The sequence below is a fragment of the Dendrobates tinctorius genome, unplaced genomic scaffold (genome assembly GCF_039654945.1).
Source record: "Dendrobates tinctorius isolate UK_male_01 unplaced genomic scaffold, ASM3965494v1 ptg000063l, whole genome shotgun sequence".
Lineage (NCBI taxonomy): Eukaryota > Metazoa > Chordata > Amphibia > Anura > Dendrobatidae > Dendrobates > Dendrobates tinctorius.
In genome coordinates this window covers 1,053,367-1,067,993 of record NW_027361731.1, presented here as the reverse complement: position 1 = coordinate 1,067,993, position 14,627 = coordinate 1,053,367, and the positions used below count along the sequence as shown (strand labels likewise).

The 14,627-nt window shown below is 46.2% G+C and overlaps 1 protein-coding gene across 1 annotated transcript in view; it reads left to right on the top strand.

The window, feature by feature from the left end:
* The first annotated feature begins 8,764 nt into the window (after window positions 1–8,764).
* Window positions 8,765–14,627, top strand: part of LOC141094147 (uncharacterized) — a 248,201-nt gene continuing 242,338 nt past the window's right edge. Inside the window, exon 1 of the mRNA XM_073579893.1 lies at window positions 8,765–8,788. Within this exon, the coding sequence (XP_073435994.1) occupies window positions 8,780–8,788 (9 nt within the window). The 5' untranslated portion in view covers window positions 8,765–8,779. The remainder of the gene's footprint in view (window positions 8,789–14,627) is intronic.

Sequence of the window (14,627 nt, the reverse complement as noted above, 5' to 3'; positions counted from 1 at the left end):
AGCGCTCCTGGAAACGGAGGTCGATACGAGTTGCCAGGGAAATGAGGTCATCCAAAGACGTAGGTGTGTCTCTCCCAGCCAACTCATCTTTAATTCGAGCAGACAAACCGCACCAAAAAGCCCCTACCAGAGCCTCGTTGTTCCATCCTAACTCGGAGGACAACGTACTGAACTGGATGGCGTACTGCCCCACAGAGAGAGCTCCTTGGTGGAGATTGAATAAGGACTCGGTGGTTGAGACCAGGCGACCGGGCTCATCGAAGACTTTCCGAAAAGTCTGCAGGAAGGTAGCAAGCTGAGAGACTAATGGATCGTCTCGCTCCCACAAGGGATTTACCCAGGCCAGCGCCTCACCCTCTAAGTGGGATACCACAAAGGCTTCTTTGGCTTGGTCGGTGGGATACTGCAGAGGCGACAATTCGAAATGGAGCTGGCATTGGTTAAGGAACCCCCGACACAGCTTGGGATCTCCGCTATAACGCGGGGGTTTAGCCAAACGGGGTGATGGATGCGGTACCGCCGCCTGAACTGGAGCAGCAGCTGCGGTCTGGAGAGCTAGCAGGCGGTTATCCACCGAGGCCATGTAATTCAAAATGTGGGCCTGGGTGTCGCGCTGCTGGGCAAGCTCCTGCTGGAGACCGGCGATCTGAGAGGCACTCCACGGGTCAGAAGCCTGTAACGACGACAGATGGGACTCCATGGACTTGAGGAATGACATTATCATCGCCTGATTTTCCCGGAGGAACAAAAGTTCCTTTTGGGTTGGGGTCGGGGTACCAGCAGAATCCATGGCCTGATGATTCTGTGAGACTTTAGGAGGAACTCCCGGAGTGGACACGCTGGACCGTGGCAACGAACCTCCCATGGGCGAGCTGACCAGGTGGACCACCCCCTATACAGGGAGTGTTAGGGGCAGGCCCACGGATAACTATCACCACGGCAGCTGGTACCCAGGGAAGGACACAGGAGTCACGACAAGAGGCCGGAGAGGCTGGCAGGGATCTCCCAAAGGACAGGAACACGGATGGTGAACAAGACTGGAATGACGGCAAAGTGGCAGGGACCGGACACGGACTGGAAGACACAGCTGGGAGACAGCACAGGACGGAGTGGAGCCCCGGACTACCAGCACCTAGAAGGAAGAAGAGCGGAGAGCACGGTTAAGATATAGGCAGGAGAGCGGGGGCTGCAGGCAGAGGAACGCACAGTGGGACGAGGGGCCAGAATCACTAGCTAGACACAAGTGATCATCAGGCACCGCCAGGAGGAAGAGGTGGCCTGATATAGGGAATGTGCCTGGGACTTACGGGTCATGACCCCCTCCCAGAGCAGAGAGAAGAGGAGAGTGCGCGCCTTCAGGGGGAATGGAAAGCGCGAACCCTCCTGAGCACAGTGTGAGCGCGCGCCCGAGGAGCAGGACGCCAGGCAGGAGCGCACGCCCATTGGAGCGCAGGAGACCGAGCAGGAGCACGTGCTGGGTGAGTGTGCCGGGGAGCGGAGAGCTGCGGTGAGGACCGAGGCGGGCGCGGCAGCGGTGAGGGAGCCGGGAGTGACTGGGACGGCTGGAGCGGCAGTGAGGGAGCCGGCGGGGACCGCGGCAGCAGCCGCAGCAGCGGCGTGACAACATGCATACGCACATGCGTTCTATACGCATGTGTCTTTTTAATGAGTTGGTCCAGGAAGTGATTCAACCACCTGATAATTGAGAGCTCTGTAAAAGGAAGTGTGGACACTGCAAGGCCATAACTCTTTGGACTCTGGACGATAACACAGCACTCGCTATGTAAGTATAGAACCTTAGAAAATGTCATCCTCCCTCACTGCTGTTTGTACTTTGAATTAAATTTTTTTTCTGTTTACTTTTAGATGTGTCGAGTGGCCTGGTACAGTGGTTGACTCCTGGTTGGCTCCTGGTGCAGCAGGTTTCTCCAGTTCATCTCCTGGTGCTGCTTTCTGTCGTGGTGAGGACAACACTGTCTATGTAAGTATTGAAACTTTGGAAATGTCTGTCTCTCTGAATGCTTTTTGTGTTCCTTGTAGACTGGCTGATTCTCTCTGGCGCAGTGGGTGTTTCATGGTGCAGTGGTTTTCTCCATTTCGTTTCCTGGTGCTGCTTTCTGTCGTGGAGAGGAAAACACTGTCACGCAACCGGAAGAAGCTAAAGGGTGAAACGTGCGTTGGGGCGAGGGGGACACCATCGAACCACCCACACTTGTTTATGATCAACTGAATTCAGGTAAATTCAGGTAAAATACTTTGACTGGATATGTATTTGGCTGTATTTTCTATATAGGACTACCAGCTCCAATTAAGGATTAAGGCTTCCTCTTTTTGAAAATTTATGGATTGCCATTAGATATATAAGTGCATCTGGATTCTTCCCAGAGTCATCAGGGTCATGTGTCTCAGAAGTAAAGACGGCGTGTAAGTATTCCTTTCATCAGAGTTGTAATACAATTTTTTTTCAGTTTTACTTAAAATTCTTTTTTTCTATTTCATCTATAGGTTTCACAATGGGAAGAAGCCACACTCAATATAGACAACAAGCAACTTATTCATCTTGTGCAAGAGCAAGTACCGTTGTGGGACACCCATGACCATCAGCACTCCAACAATGTGGTGATTCAACAGCTCTGGGAAGAAGTGGCAACATCGCTGCTGCCTGGTTGGGACCGTGCCACGCCGCGAGCCAGAAATGATTTTGGTAAATATTGCAATGTGGTCTGGATCGGCAGTGAACCTGTTAATGGATGTGCATTGTTTTCTAATTTTTTTGCTGATAAGGAAAAATTGAGGACTCTTTCCAACAGGCAATTGCGTCAGGTTAAAGGAGAAGCTGCAAAAATGCCTTGTCATAGCAGCAGACAAGTTTTTGAAGCTGCTGGTGCCTCCAATGTCCCCCGAACAACAAGATGCAGGGTCCTTCAGAGGTTTGCAGCTGTGCGTAAGCCATCCTGTCAACCACCTCTATCCACTGCACACAAGCAGAATCGACTCCAGTGGGCCAAACGATACATGAAGACTGACTTCCAACTGTGTTGTTCACCGATGAGTGCTGTGCAACGCTCGATGGTCCAGATGGATGGAGTGGAGGATGGCTGGTTGATGGACATCCCATGAAAACACGTCTAAGGCGCCAACAAGGAGGAGGTGGAGTAATGTTTTGGCTGGAATCATGGGGAGAGAGATTGTCGGCCCCTTTAGGATCCCTGAAGGGGTAAAGATGAACTCCATAATCTATGTGGAGTTTCTAAAACAGCACTTCCTGCCATGGTTCAAGAGGAAGAACCGTGCTTTCCGCAGCAAGTTTATTTTCATGCATGATAATGCACCGTCTCATGCTGCAAATAACACATCTGCATCTCTGGTTGCTATGGGCACAAAAGAGGACAAACTTATGGTGTGGCCACCATCTTCCCTTGACCTCAACCCCATTGAGAACCTTTGGAGCATCATCAAAAGGAGTGTCTATGATGGCAGGAGGCAGTTCACATCTAAGCAACAGCTCTGGGAGGGTATTCTGTCCACATGCAAAACAACTGAAGCACAAGCCATCCAAAAACTGACAAATTCAATGGACGAGAGAGTTCAGAAGCTTCTTTCCAACAAGGGGTCCTATGTGCAAATGTAACATCACCTAGAATAAAGTTTTGACTTGAAAACTGTTTGATTTCATTTTGTAATAAGCTGATAATGCTTATAATTTCACAATAGACCATTTTTTTGTTCAAAATAAAAATAAAAAGGTTGAAAACTCTGCTGTGCATAATAATTTGGAACATGCATTTTGAGTGTTTCTTATTTTTAAAAATATACTGTTTTCATAGGCAGTTTGTTCAAAAACATTGCAATTATACTAGAATATTAGATGACTGGAAAATAACAATGACTGCAATTTATATAGGTAATTTAGAGAAAATATGAGGAAATATTTTTTGCATAATAATTTGGAACACAGTGTACATACCTCAGGGTGACTAAGAGACATTCCTTAGCAGGAATAACTCGATGGAGTGTGTCCTGCCTGGGAATGGATCCTTGGACACGTAGAAGCAATTCATGGAAGCTCTGTTGCGACATCCTCGTGTAGTCAAAAAACTTCTCTGGGTTTTGCTGCAGCTCGCTGTACAAAGAGTGGTAGGCTCCACGGCTCTCTTGGAGTTCAAGGATGTGGTGTTGCCAATAGCGATGACAACGACATCTTCTCAGTCTTTCTCTTCTGTTTTCTTGACAAGCAAAAGGAAAGGCAGCAGCCAACTTCAGTTGTAAATCCAGATCTTCTAGGAAGCTGTCCAGGTCAAGATCCTTCTTGCAGGTAGATACAGCAGCCAAAGACGAGGATTTTCTCAGTGCAGTGTGTCTATATATATAGAAATCCCATGAAATATGCCTACTGGGTGTCTGATGTCAACGAAAAGCTACTGGAAAAAACAGGAAATTTTTAACGAATGCGCATAAAAATGCAAACACATGCAAAAATGCATACACACGCATGTAAGCGCAGCGTTTTTTATGTCATGTGTAAGATGATGCGGATAGAAAACGCTGTGTAAACATGCATTGGATGCGCTATTGCATGCCTTTGGGAATGCGGATGATACGCTGGAGAATCAAATGTAAATGTGAACCTAGCCTTATTGGGGTGCATATGACTTGGTAGCAGGGCAGGCCTTGCAGTCAATGCATAAGACAAGAGTTTGGGAGTACGAAATGAATAATGTGAAGTGGATTTTCATGTGGCCATCGAGTACATGGCTTGAAAAGCTTATTGGGGTGCATGTAACTTTGGAAAAGGCCAGGCCTTGAATTCAATGAAACATTTTTTCAAAAAGCCCTCCTGTACCTCTCGTGAAAGGGGTATTGGGGTGCGTCGTAATTCTTGGCAGCCCATGCACTCACTGCATAGGCAATAATAGCATAGGAGACCCACTGTTTAATAATGGCCCTTTAAAAATGTTAATGCCACCTGATGCCCCTGTAAAAATAAGCTCTGTGACGTTAAGAGTCCCTCCTTCATAAATGAAACAAGATGTGTCTGCTTATGTGTCACACACCACATGGACAGCTAGGGTTGTTAAATGTTACAATGTCATTTCCAAGTTCATGCATTTGTATTGGTTGAAAGCAATGCTGAAGTTGCAAAACGCCTCAAAAACGCTGTGTGAGAACATAGCCCAAGTGGTGGAGGAACCTTTTTGTTTTGAGTTAATTATTTTGGCTTAGATAAAAGTCATTAACCTGGAAAGGATGTTCCTTAACATATTTCCCAACAAAAAACAAAATTGGTTTCGTTTTTGTATGTTTTTTGGTGCGACTGTAAAAAGGGCGTGAAACTCTGACAACATTGTTTAGAGCTGTGACCTAGGAGTGAGAAATAGGCAGTTGCCATGATGTTCCCGTGTCATTTGAACAGTGTTTCTATAATTTTCTGATGTTTTTATACCTTAAAAGGACCCTGGGGGGATCGTGGTAAAAATGCTCGGGTCTCCCATAGACTTACATTGGGCTCGCTGTTCTGTCCAAGTACTCGAGTATTCCAACTTGCTCGACCCGAGCAACAAGCACCCAAGCATTTTAGTGCTCGCTCATCACTAGTTTTTAACTGTTCAGTCGAACCCCGAACATCCAGGGGTTCACTCATCAAAACTCATGAGAGATTGCAAAAACAATTTTAAGGTTCATTTTCTCCTGTTAACCTTATAAAAATTAAATAATAGGGACCAAAAAGATTATTTTTGTTGGGAAAATGTGATTTTTTTTATTTTCATTGCTCAACGTTTTAAACTTCTATGAAGCACCTGGGGGTTTAAGGTGCACACCATACATTGAGATGAGTTCCTTTGAGAGGTTTAGATTCCAAAATGGGGTCACTTGATGGGGTTTCCACTCTTTGGGTACTTCAGGGGCTTTCCAAATGTGGCACAGTGTCTGCTAATGACTCCAGCAATTTTTTGGGATTCAAAAAGTAAAATCACGCTCCTTCCCTTCCAAGGCCTGCCATGCGCCCAAATAGTAGTTTTGCTCAACATATGGGATAACAAATTTTGCAGTTCGATTTCTCCTGGTACCCTTGTGAAAGTTAAAAAAAATTGTGTCTAATGTAAAATATTTGAAAAAAGTTAAATGTTTATTTTTTTTTTCCACTTGAAACACCTGAAGGGTTAATAAACTTGTGGACTTTGGTTTTGAGACCCTTGAGGGGTGCAGTTTTTAGAATGGTGTCACTTTTGGGTATTTCTGCCGTATAGGCCCCTCAAAGTCATTTCCAATGTGATGTGCTCTCTAAAAAAATAAAAGTTTTTTATAAATTTGTGGGTAAAAATATAAGGTCGCTGGTCAACTTAGAACGCTTATAACTTCATAATAAAAACAATGACATTTCAAAATTTGTGCTGATGTAAAGTAGACATGTGGGAAATGTTATTTATTAACTATTTTGTGTGACATTACTATGATTTAAGGGCATAAAAGTGAAACATTTCATAACTTCAACATTTTCAAAATTTTCATCAAATTTCTGATTTTTTCACAAATAAGCACAACTCATATCAAAGGAATGTTACCACTATCATAAAGTACAATAAGTGACGAGAAATATGCCGCCATATAGTAGACGTCCGGTAACTGGTGATAGACCCCACACATGAGGGAATTATTTGTCTCCAAGCAGAGAAATCACAAGTTACATTCCACACATAACACTGTGTAGAAAAGGCGGCGCGGGGTAATTGTGCCAGTAGTGAGGGGAAATAATGGCGGGAATGTCACTAGTGATGTGTCGTTCATGAACGAACCAAGACAAAGAGCCGGGTCTTTCATGTGACCGACGGGAGTTGGCTCACCATTGGGAGCTGAGCCCAAAAAATTTTTTCCCATGCTGTTTGCGTAGCTTCTTCCTGCCTGGCTGGCGGCTGGGAGGAGCTGAGGAGGAGACTTAGAGCCTGTGTACAAGTCGGGAGTGACTGGCAAGGCTTTGACTTACGACTGGGCTCCTCCCACATGAAAACATAGCTGTACTGTGGTTGGCTGCTCAGTATAGTGAGTGCACACATGATCTGTGATAGATCACAATGTGCAGTCACAGAGACTGTCAGTGTCAGGCTATGTGCACACGCTGCGGATTCACCTGCGGGTTTTTCCGCGCGGATCCGCAGGTAAAACCGCAGGTAAAGTGACCTGCGGTTTTCCTGCGGATTGGCCTGCAGTTTTTCCCTGCAGTTTGGCACCTGGACAATGGAACAGGTGCCAAACCGCTGTGGAATCTGCAGAAAGAATTGACATGCTGCGATTTGTAAATCGCAGCAAAACCGCGCGGAAAAAACCTCAGCGTGGGCACAGCGGTTTTGAAAACCCATAGGTAGAGATAAGCGACTTTGTCTTTTTTTGGGTCGAGTTGGGTTTCGCGAAACCTGACTTTCGCAAAAGTCGGGTCGAACGAAATCGGCCGACTATAGGGAAAAGTCGGGAGTCCAACTGAAACACGAAACCCAATGTAAGTCAGCGGGGAAGAAAAGTTGGCAGTGAGAGGAGGACAGGAAATACACTTACAGTGCCCATTTGAATGCCAAAAGCATAAATTCTTATTACTGAAGCTTGTCACCCTTTATTTACTTCATAATACTAGTTACGCACTGAAAAATGGGGGTTATTTGGCTAAAGTTGTGGGGGGGGTAGGGCTGGCTCCAGGTTTTCATGTGCCCTGGGCCAAAGAGGGCCCCTTTAACACATAGCACAACTCATGATGCTCCGATACGGCAGAGAAATAGCGGTATAGTACAATGAAAAATACTTCACTTTTTACATCTCATGACTGATATCCATTTTAAATTCTTCAATACCTCCAAAAACGGACAGTATATAACTCCATACAGTATTATGGCCAGCACTTAGTGCGCTATACAGAGTAATGAGGCCCATATATTTCTCCATACAGAATCATTGGTCCCATATAATGTTTGAAACAGTATATGATGAGAAAAAAGAGGGGGAGAAGCCAGCGCTGCTTGTGGTCAGAACGTAATACATAAAGTGTGAAAACACACATTGGTTTCTATCTGTATTCAAAAATGAGACATTTAGCAAAAAATTGATCAATTGTTTGAGCTACCCCGCCACGTCAAGGCAGTCTCGTATGGGGAGTCCTACTCTACGTTTTTTATGTTCGCTGTGCCATTACGGCCTCCTAAATGTATAAAAGCAAGACCTCATTACATGCACACTGTACCTTAAGCATTTCAGAATCGCTCCTATGGCACCAGAGAGGACAAGCGCAGGTAAAGATTAGCCAGGTCCATGCAGACATTTCAGGTCCAACCTCCACACTGCCTGACCAGCACCACAGATAAAGGACGATCCAGGCCCAGATACAGGTGCGTAATCAAATAAAGCCTAGGGCAGGGCAGGGCTGCTGTTAATGTGAACAGCAGCCTAGATCAATCACTTTATGTATTACGTTCTGACCACAAGCAGCGCTGGCTTCTCCCCCTCTTTTTTTCTTGATATTGGTTTTGTGGCTGACTACCACTGTAGCCGTGCGCGCTGGGTCATGTACGCCATTCTTTCTGCTTTCTTAGTGATTGATCTAGGCTGCTGTTCACATTAACAGCAGCCCTGCCCTGCCCTAGGCTTTATTTGATTACGCACCTGTATCTGGGCCTGGATCGTCCTTTATCTGTGGTGCTGGTCAGGCAGTGTGGAGGTTGGACCTGAAATGTCTGCATGGACCTGGCTAACCTTTACCTGCGCTTGTCCTCTCTGGTGCCATAGGAGCGATTCTGAAATGCTTGAGGTACAGTGTGCATGTAATGAGGTCTTGCTTTTATACATTTAGGAGGCCGTAATGGCACAGCGAACATAAAAAACGTAGAGTAGGACTCCCCATACGAGACTGCCTTGACGTGGCGGGGTAGCTCAAACAATTGATCAATTTTTTGCTAAATGTCTCATTTTTGAATACAGATAGAAACCAATGTGTGTTTTCACACTTTATGTATTACGTTCTGACCACAAGCAGCGCTGGCTTCTCCCCCTCTTTTTTTCTCAGTATATGATGAGCTCCACATAATGCTACAGTATATGTTGGTCCCCATGGATGAAGCTCCACTGTCTTATGGGCCCAAATAATGCTCCATACATAATGGGCCCCATTTCTAATGCTCTAGTGTTTAATGGGCCCTTTAAATGCTGCTCCAGTGTCTGATGTCCACCTTTGGAATGTTCCAGTGTATGGTGGGCCCCATCTATCATTCTCCAGAGTATAGTGCTCCCCAAAAATTGCTGTCCTAACATTGAAAACAATGAAATAAGTCTCCTCGCTAGGGAATCCCTGTACTAGTCTGGACTCCTCATCTCCCCATCTTCCATCTCACTGCACTTGGCCCCTGATAGTACGGCGGTGTGTCTGACGGCTGGTGGGCCGAACCTGCACTTTCATCTGCAGCTTCCTCTTTGTCACCGTGTAAGGTGGAACAGTATATGGGAAGGGTAACCTGAGTTTCATCAGGGTCAGATTCAGGCTGTGTAGAGTGCGAGGGAAATGTAGTGGTCTGGGTCAATGTACAAGCAGAATCATCGAGCAGTGGCTGGGCATCAGTGCACTTGTGGCGCCCCCAGGAGTACGGTCGCCACAGTGGCATTATCTTCCTCCTAGGGAGTGTGATGTCATGCTTGGGAGCAATGAAGGATCTCTCTAGCAGGTTAACTGATTGGGCGGCATTATTCCCACAAGTCACGACCCTCCAAACAGCGTCCATGAAGGCAAAGTGTTTGTTTTACGTGGGCAGTATGGTTGCAAAGCTGAACCTTAAAGGAATGTAAAGAAGGGCACCACCAGGAGTGGAGCCTGCGGCGTAATTTGACTCAACATGGGCAACCTCAACCATCCAGCAACCGAAAAGATGCACACATTGCAAGCTTAATTCTGTTAACAAACGACACTCCGTCATGCCCCCGCGGTCCACGTCCAGCTTACTAGAGGGACACGCGAGGCTCTGGCACGCGAGATTGGCCAATAACTGGTGTGTCATGGCCTTACATGTCCGTGGCTGCATGCGCGCTACACTGAAAGGGCCAGCGTGTGTCGCTTACAGGTGCAGATAACCCGCTGAACACCGATAGTGATGGGGATCTGTGATTACAATTATTACCCGCGAACGATGATTTCCCAGTAAGTGCAGGTCAACCGCAGTTCCGGAATTAGGCCTAACCGTCATTCCTGAAAAAATGAAAAACTTACGTGTGCAAACCACAGGTGCTGTAGCTTGCTTAACAGCTCGCCAGCCGTTCTCAGGCCCAGTATGGATTACACGTGATTGCACAAAGGTGAGAAAGGGTACCGTATCCCCGGATAAAATGTATGGATAGCATAGTTTACAAATTAAAAATATGTCTATAGATCAGGAGGCAGGCTTTGGCTACTTTCACACATCAGGTTTTCGGCGTCAGGCGCGTTCCGGCGTCGTGCTGGAGCGCCGTATCCGGCAAATGTTTTGTAAAACCGGATGTGACGGATCCGGTTTTCTGCCGGATCCGTCTTGCGCATGACAGCCAAAACCGGATCCGTCTCATCCGGTTCATACAGTTTTCGATCCGTTTTTCGACGGATTATGCCGAATCCGGTTTTTAAAAAGGCCCCTTGTGGCCTTCCGAACGGGATTGGCTACTGAAAAACTATATATACCGTGTTCCTACTGCCCTTCTTTGACAGGTTGTAGAGGAGAAAGTGCAGGTTGGAGAGAAGAGCAAGTGACTGGCGAAGATGGATATTGTGATTGGAAATATTTTGAAGAATTTGGCGGATTTTACAGCGGAGGCGAATCGTTTGAGGGTGATTGTTCTGGAGAAGGAGAGAGCGAGACAGCAGCGCATCAGGCATCGTAGACGACGTTAGTGGATCCAACCCCTTCACAGCCAAGAGAATGACGCGTGGGGTCTATTCTACACTCTGTATGGACCTTAGATGAAACCCGGATAAATTTTTTGGATATGTTCGGATGAAAATGGAGAATTTTGATTACTTGGTGGAGCGCATTGCACACCTCATAAGAAAATCGGACACCTATTGCCGCTTCTCTGTTTCACCCGCAGAGCGTCTGATGGTGACTTTAAGGTAAGCCACATTTATTGGATGTGCTCGCATCAGAGCACACTTTCACTGCTATCTTGTTGGTGGTAGTTTGTATCTCCAAGTGTTATAGCTGAGTTTTGGTATGTAATGCTGTGATTTTAAACTAATTGATTGTTTTTTAATTCACCACAGATTTCTTGCAACTGGAGAATCCCTTTCGTCACTGCATTTCCAGTACAGACTCGGGATTTCCACCATATCTGGAATAGTGAAGCACACATGCCGTGCACTGTGGGACTCCTTAGCTGAAGAGTTTTTACCAGAGCCCACAACAGAGAGGTGGATTGAAATTTCAGAAAAGTTTCAACAGATATGTCAGTTTCCGAACTGCTTGGGCGCTGTGGACGGGAAACATATACGCATTGTAAAGCCAGCTGGATCGGGATCGGAATATTTCAATTACAAGAAATATTTCTCCATTGTCCTCATGGCCATCGCTGACGTGGAATACAAATTTATTGCTGTTGATATTGGGGCCTATGGCCGCTCCAATGACTCTCAAGTTTTCAAACTGTCTGCCATGGGGCGTAAACTGTATGGAAACACCTTCCAGTTCCCATCCCCTAGACCGCTACCGCAAACATCTGGTCCACCTATGCCATTTGTCTGTGTAGGGGATGAAGCCTTCCAGCTGTCAGAACACCTTTTGAAACCGTACGGTAGCAGAGGATTGTCAAGAACAAAACGCATTTTTAATTACCGCCTTACCGCCTCACAAGAGCAAGAAGAATGGTTGAATGTACCTTTGGTATTCTGACAGCCAAATGGCGGGTCCTATTGACTGCGATCAACCTCAAGACAGAAACTGTGGACAAGGTGATCAAAGCTTGCGTGGTACTCCACAATTTTGTTATCTGCAAGGAACCCATTTCCATTGAGGACACCTCTGAAGAAACCACCTTGCAAGATTACCATGACATTACCACTAGAAGATCTGTGACGGTTTCAGTAATGAGGGACAATTTTGCACTATAGTTTATGTCACCTCAAGGCAGAGTACACTGGCAGGATGACAGAGTGTGAAAGATTTGTGCCCTAACCAAACTTGTGAACCTCCTGTACCAACAGTATATACCTTTTCCAAACAAAGTTGGCTATCTTGTCATGGTTTAACTATTTTTAGCTTTAGGCCACAGGTGTGTACCTGGTTGTGTTTTATGCAAAGTATTTCACCTTTTAACAAAAGTTGTGTACTACATTGTTAGGAAATCACCAACAATAAACACAACTTTTTAGGTGAAATACTTTGCTTCAAACACAACCAGGAACACAACTGTGGCAAAAAGCTAAAATTTACCCACAGTTATATACCTGGTTTTGAATACCTTTTTACCTTTTTAAATACCCTGTATTTAACCTTTTTTTTAAACATATTTCGCCACAGAAAGAAATGACAGACAACCAGTGTAAACGATAATTTAACTTTTATTTAAAAATATTTTTTTTTTGTAAACTGTTTTTAAAGTTAAAAAAACTTTTTTAATAAAGGTTTTAAACCAACTGGGCATTTTTATTACAAAACACACATTATAAATTGGTGTAGTGTGGGGTGGAAATACTGCTGGAGGGGCTGCGGGACACTTCGACACTGGGAGTGTGGAGAGAGGACTGGGATCGTGGTGGGGAAGGAACAGTTAGAGGTGATGGTGTGGAAAAAGCTACAGAATGGGTGGACATGTGGGAGGCAGAAGAGGTGGTGGGCGGTGGAGTGGAGGGTTGGGCAGGGACTGTAGGAGCAGATGATGTTGATGGAAAGTTGTATGGGGAAGGAGTTTGGTACGGGGCAGGTTGCTGGAAGTGGGGAGTTGTCTGGTACTGGGGAGGTTGCTGGTACTGGGGAGGTTGCTGGTATGTAATAGGAGGGGGAGGATAGAAAGTGGCTGGAGGGGGTGCAGGTGGAGGAACTACTGGGGTGGGAGGAGGAGGTTGGGAGGTAACGTGCAGGAGAGCACCGTGGCATGAATGCAATACATGCATCTGCTGGCTAGGAGAGAGCGCTCCACAACAGACCTGAAAAAGGTGTGGTTTGACGAAGATCTTGCTTCTGAATGCATGGTTTGCAGAAGTGTCTTCACCTCCAGAATGCTGGAGTTGATCTGCTGAAAGCCTGCGGAGATTTGCTCTGACAAGACTTTTAGACAGTTCTGGAAAGATGCATTCAGATGCAAGAACTCTGGCGCATAAGTCTTTTCCTGACCCCTCTGCCGCCCAGTACCCGCAGGTGTACTAGAGGTGGCAGGGGCAGAAGGGTGGGGTAAAGGGAAAGCGATCTCCTCACCAGCAGCTTCATGTAATGTAGGCGGCCACGATGCTCCTGTGCTGGTGGATGGGACAGATGGGTCGAATGTGTGGGAAGGCTGGGAAGGTGTAGATGTACCGGGGCGGTCGAAGTGTCCCTCGGTGCCGGTCTCCTCAGGGATCGCCTCAGAAGGGTCCAATCGTGCAGGCTCCCGAGTGCTGCTCACCGTGCTGTGGAATAAAGAGAAAAAAAACCCAATTAAAATAGTGACATGGCATGGCCCTGGCTGAAAAAAAATTGTTACATCTAAACATTTTTTTTTCACATGTGGTGTGTAATATTTACCTTCTGGTGAGCATTGTATCCCGGAGGAACGACAGGGCTCGTGCGTACTTGTACTTGCTCCTGCGTCCTCCAGATCCACTCGGGGCCCGCATCTCTTTATTGAACTCCTTCTTGAAACGATCCCTCACAGACCGCCACCGCTTGACAATTCTGTCCCCTGAAACGAGAAAGGACAAAGTGGTTAGTATACAACATCAGTGTTTCCCAAACTCCAGTCCTCATGGTCCCCAGGGGTCATGTTTTCAGGATTTCCATAGTAAATAAAAATCCTGAACACATGATCCGTGGGGACCACGAGGACTGCAGTTCGGGAAACACTGGTTTACATCAAGCAACCGGTACTGTATATACTTACGCTCTTTAATCTGGGCCCGAGCATCGAGGTCCTCCCAGCAGTCCACAAGGAGAGAACAGATTTCCTCCCAGAGCCGTCGGGTAACAATCAGGTCAGCATGGCGGCGGTCAGCCATATTCCATAGCGGCTCCCTTTCTCTGACGAGATCGATGAGGTGGTCCACATCAATTCCTCCATCCTCACCGTCAGAGTCGGGAGCACGCTGTGAAGGCTGTTAAAGTAAAATAGAAAAATAGCAAAATTAGTCACCACACTTTAAGACATGAAATAAAAAGTGTACCAAAATTTAACTTAAATATTATACATACACGCTGGTGACCGCCGCGTTGCTGTCGCCGACGACCCTGGGAGGCACTGCGAGGACCTCTTGGCCGAGCACCAGCTTGGGAAGACTAGAGAAGAAAAGAAAAAAATTTATGTGTTTGGATGTTGCCATATTTGTTTGCTGTGTGATGTCTGCGGTACATTGTTTTCTATGTGTTGTGTGTAGTGTGATGTTGTGTTTCTGCGTTTGATGAAAAAATCTTACCAATTGTGAGCCCACTCCAGGTGTCTGTCCACCC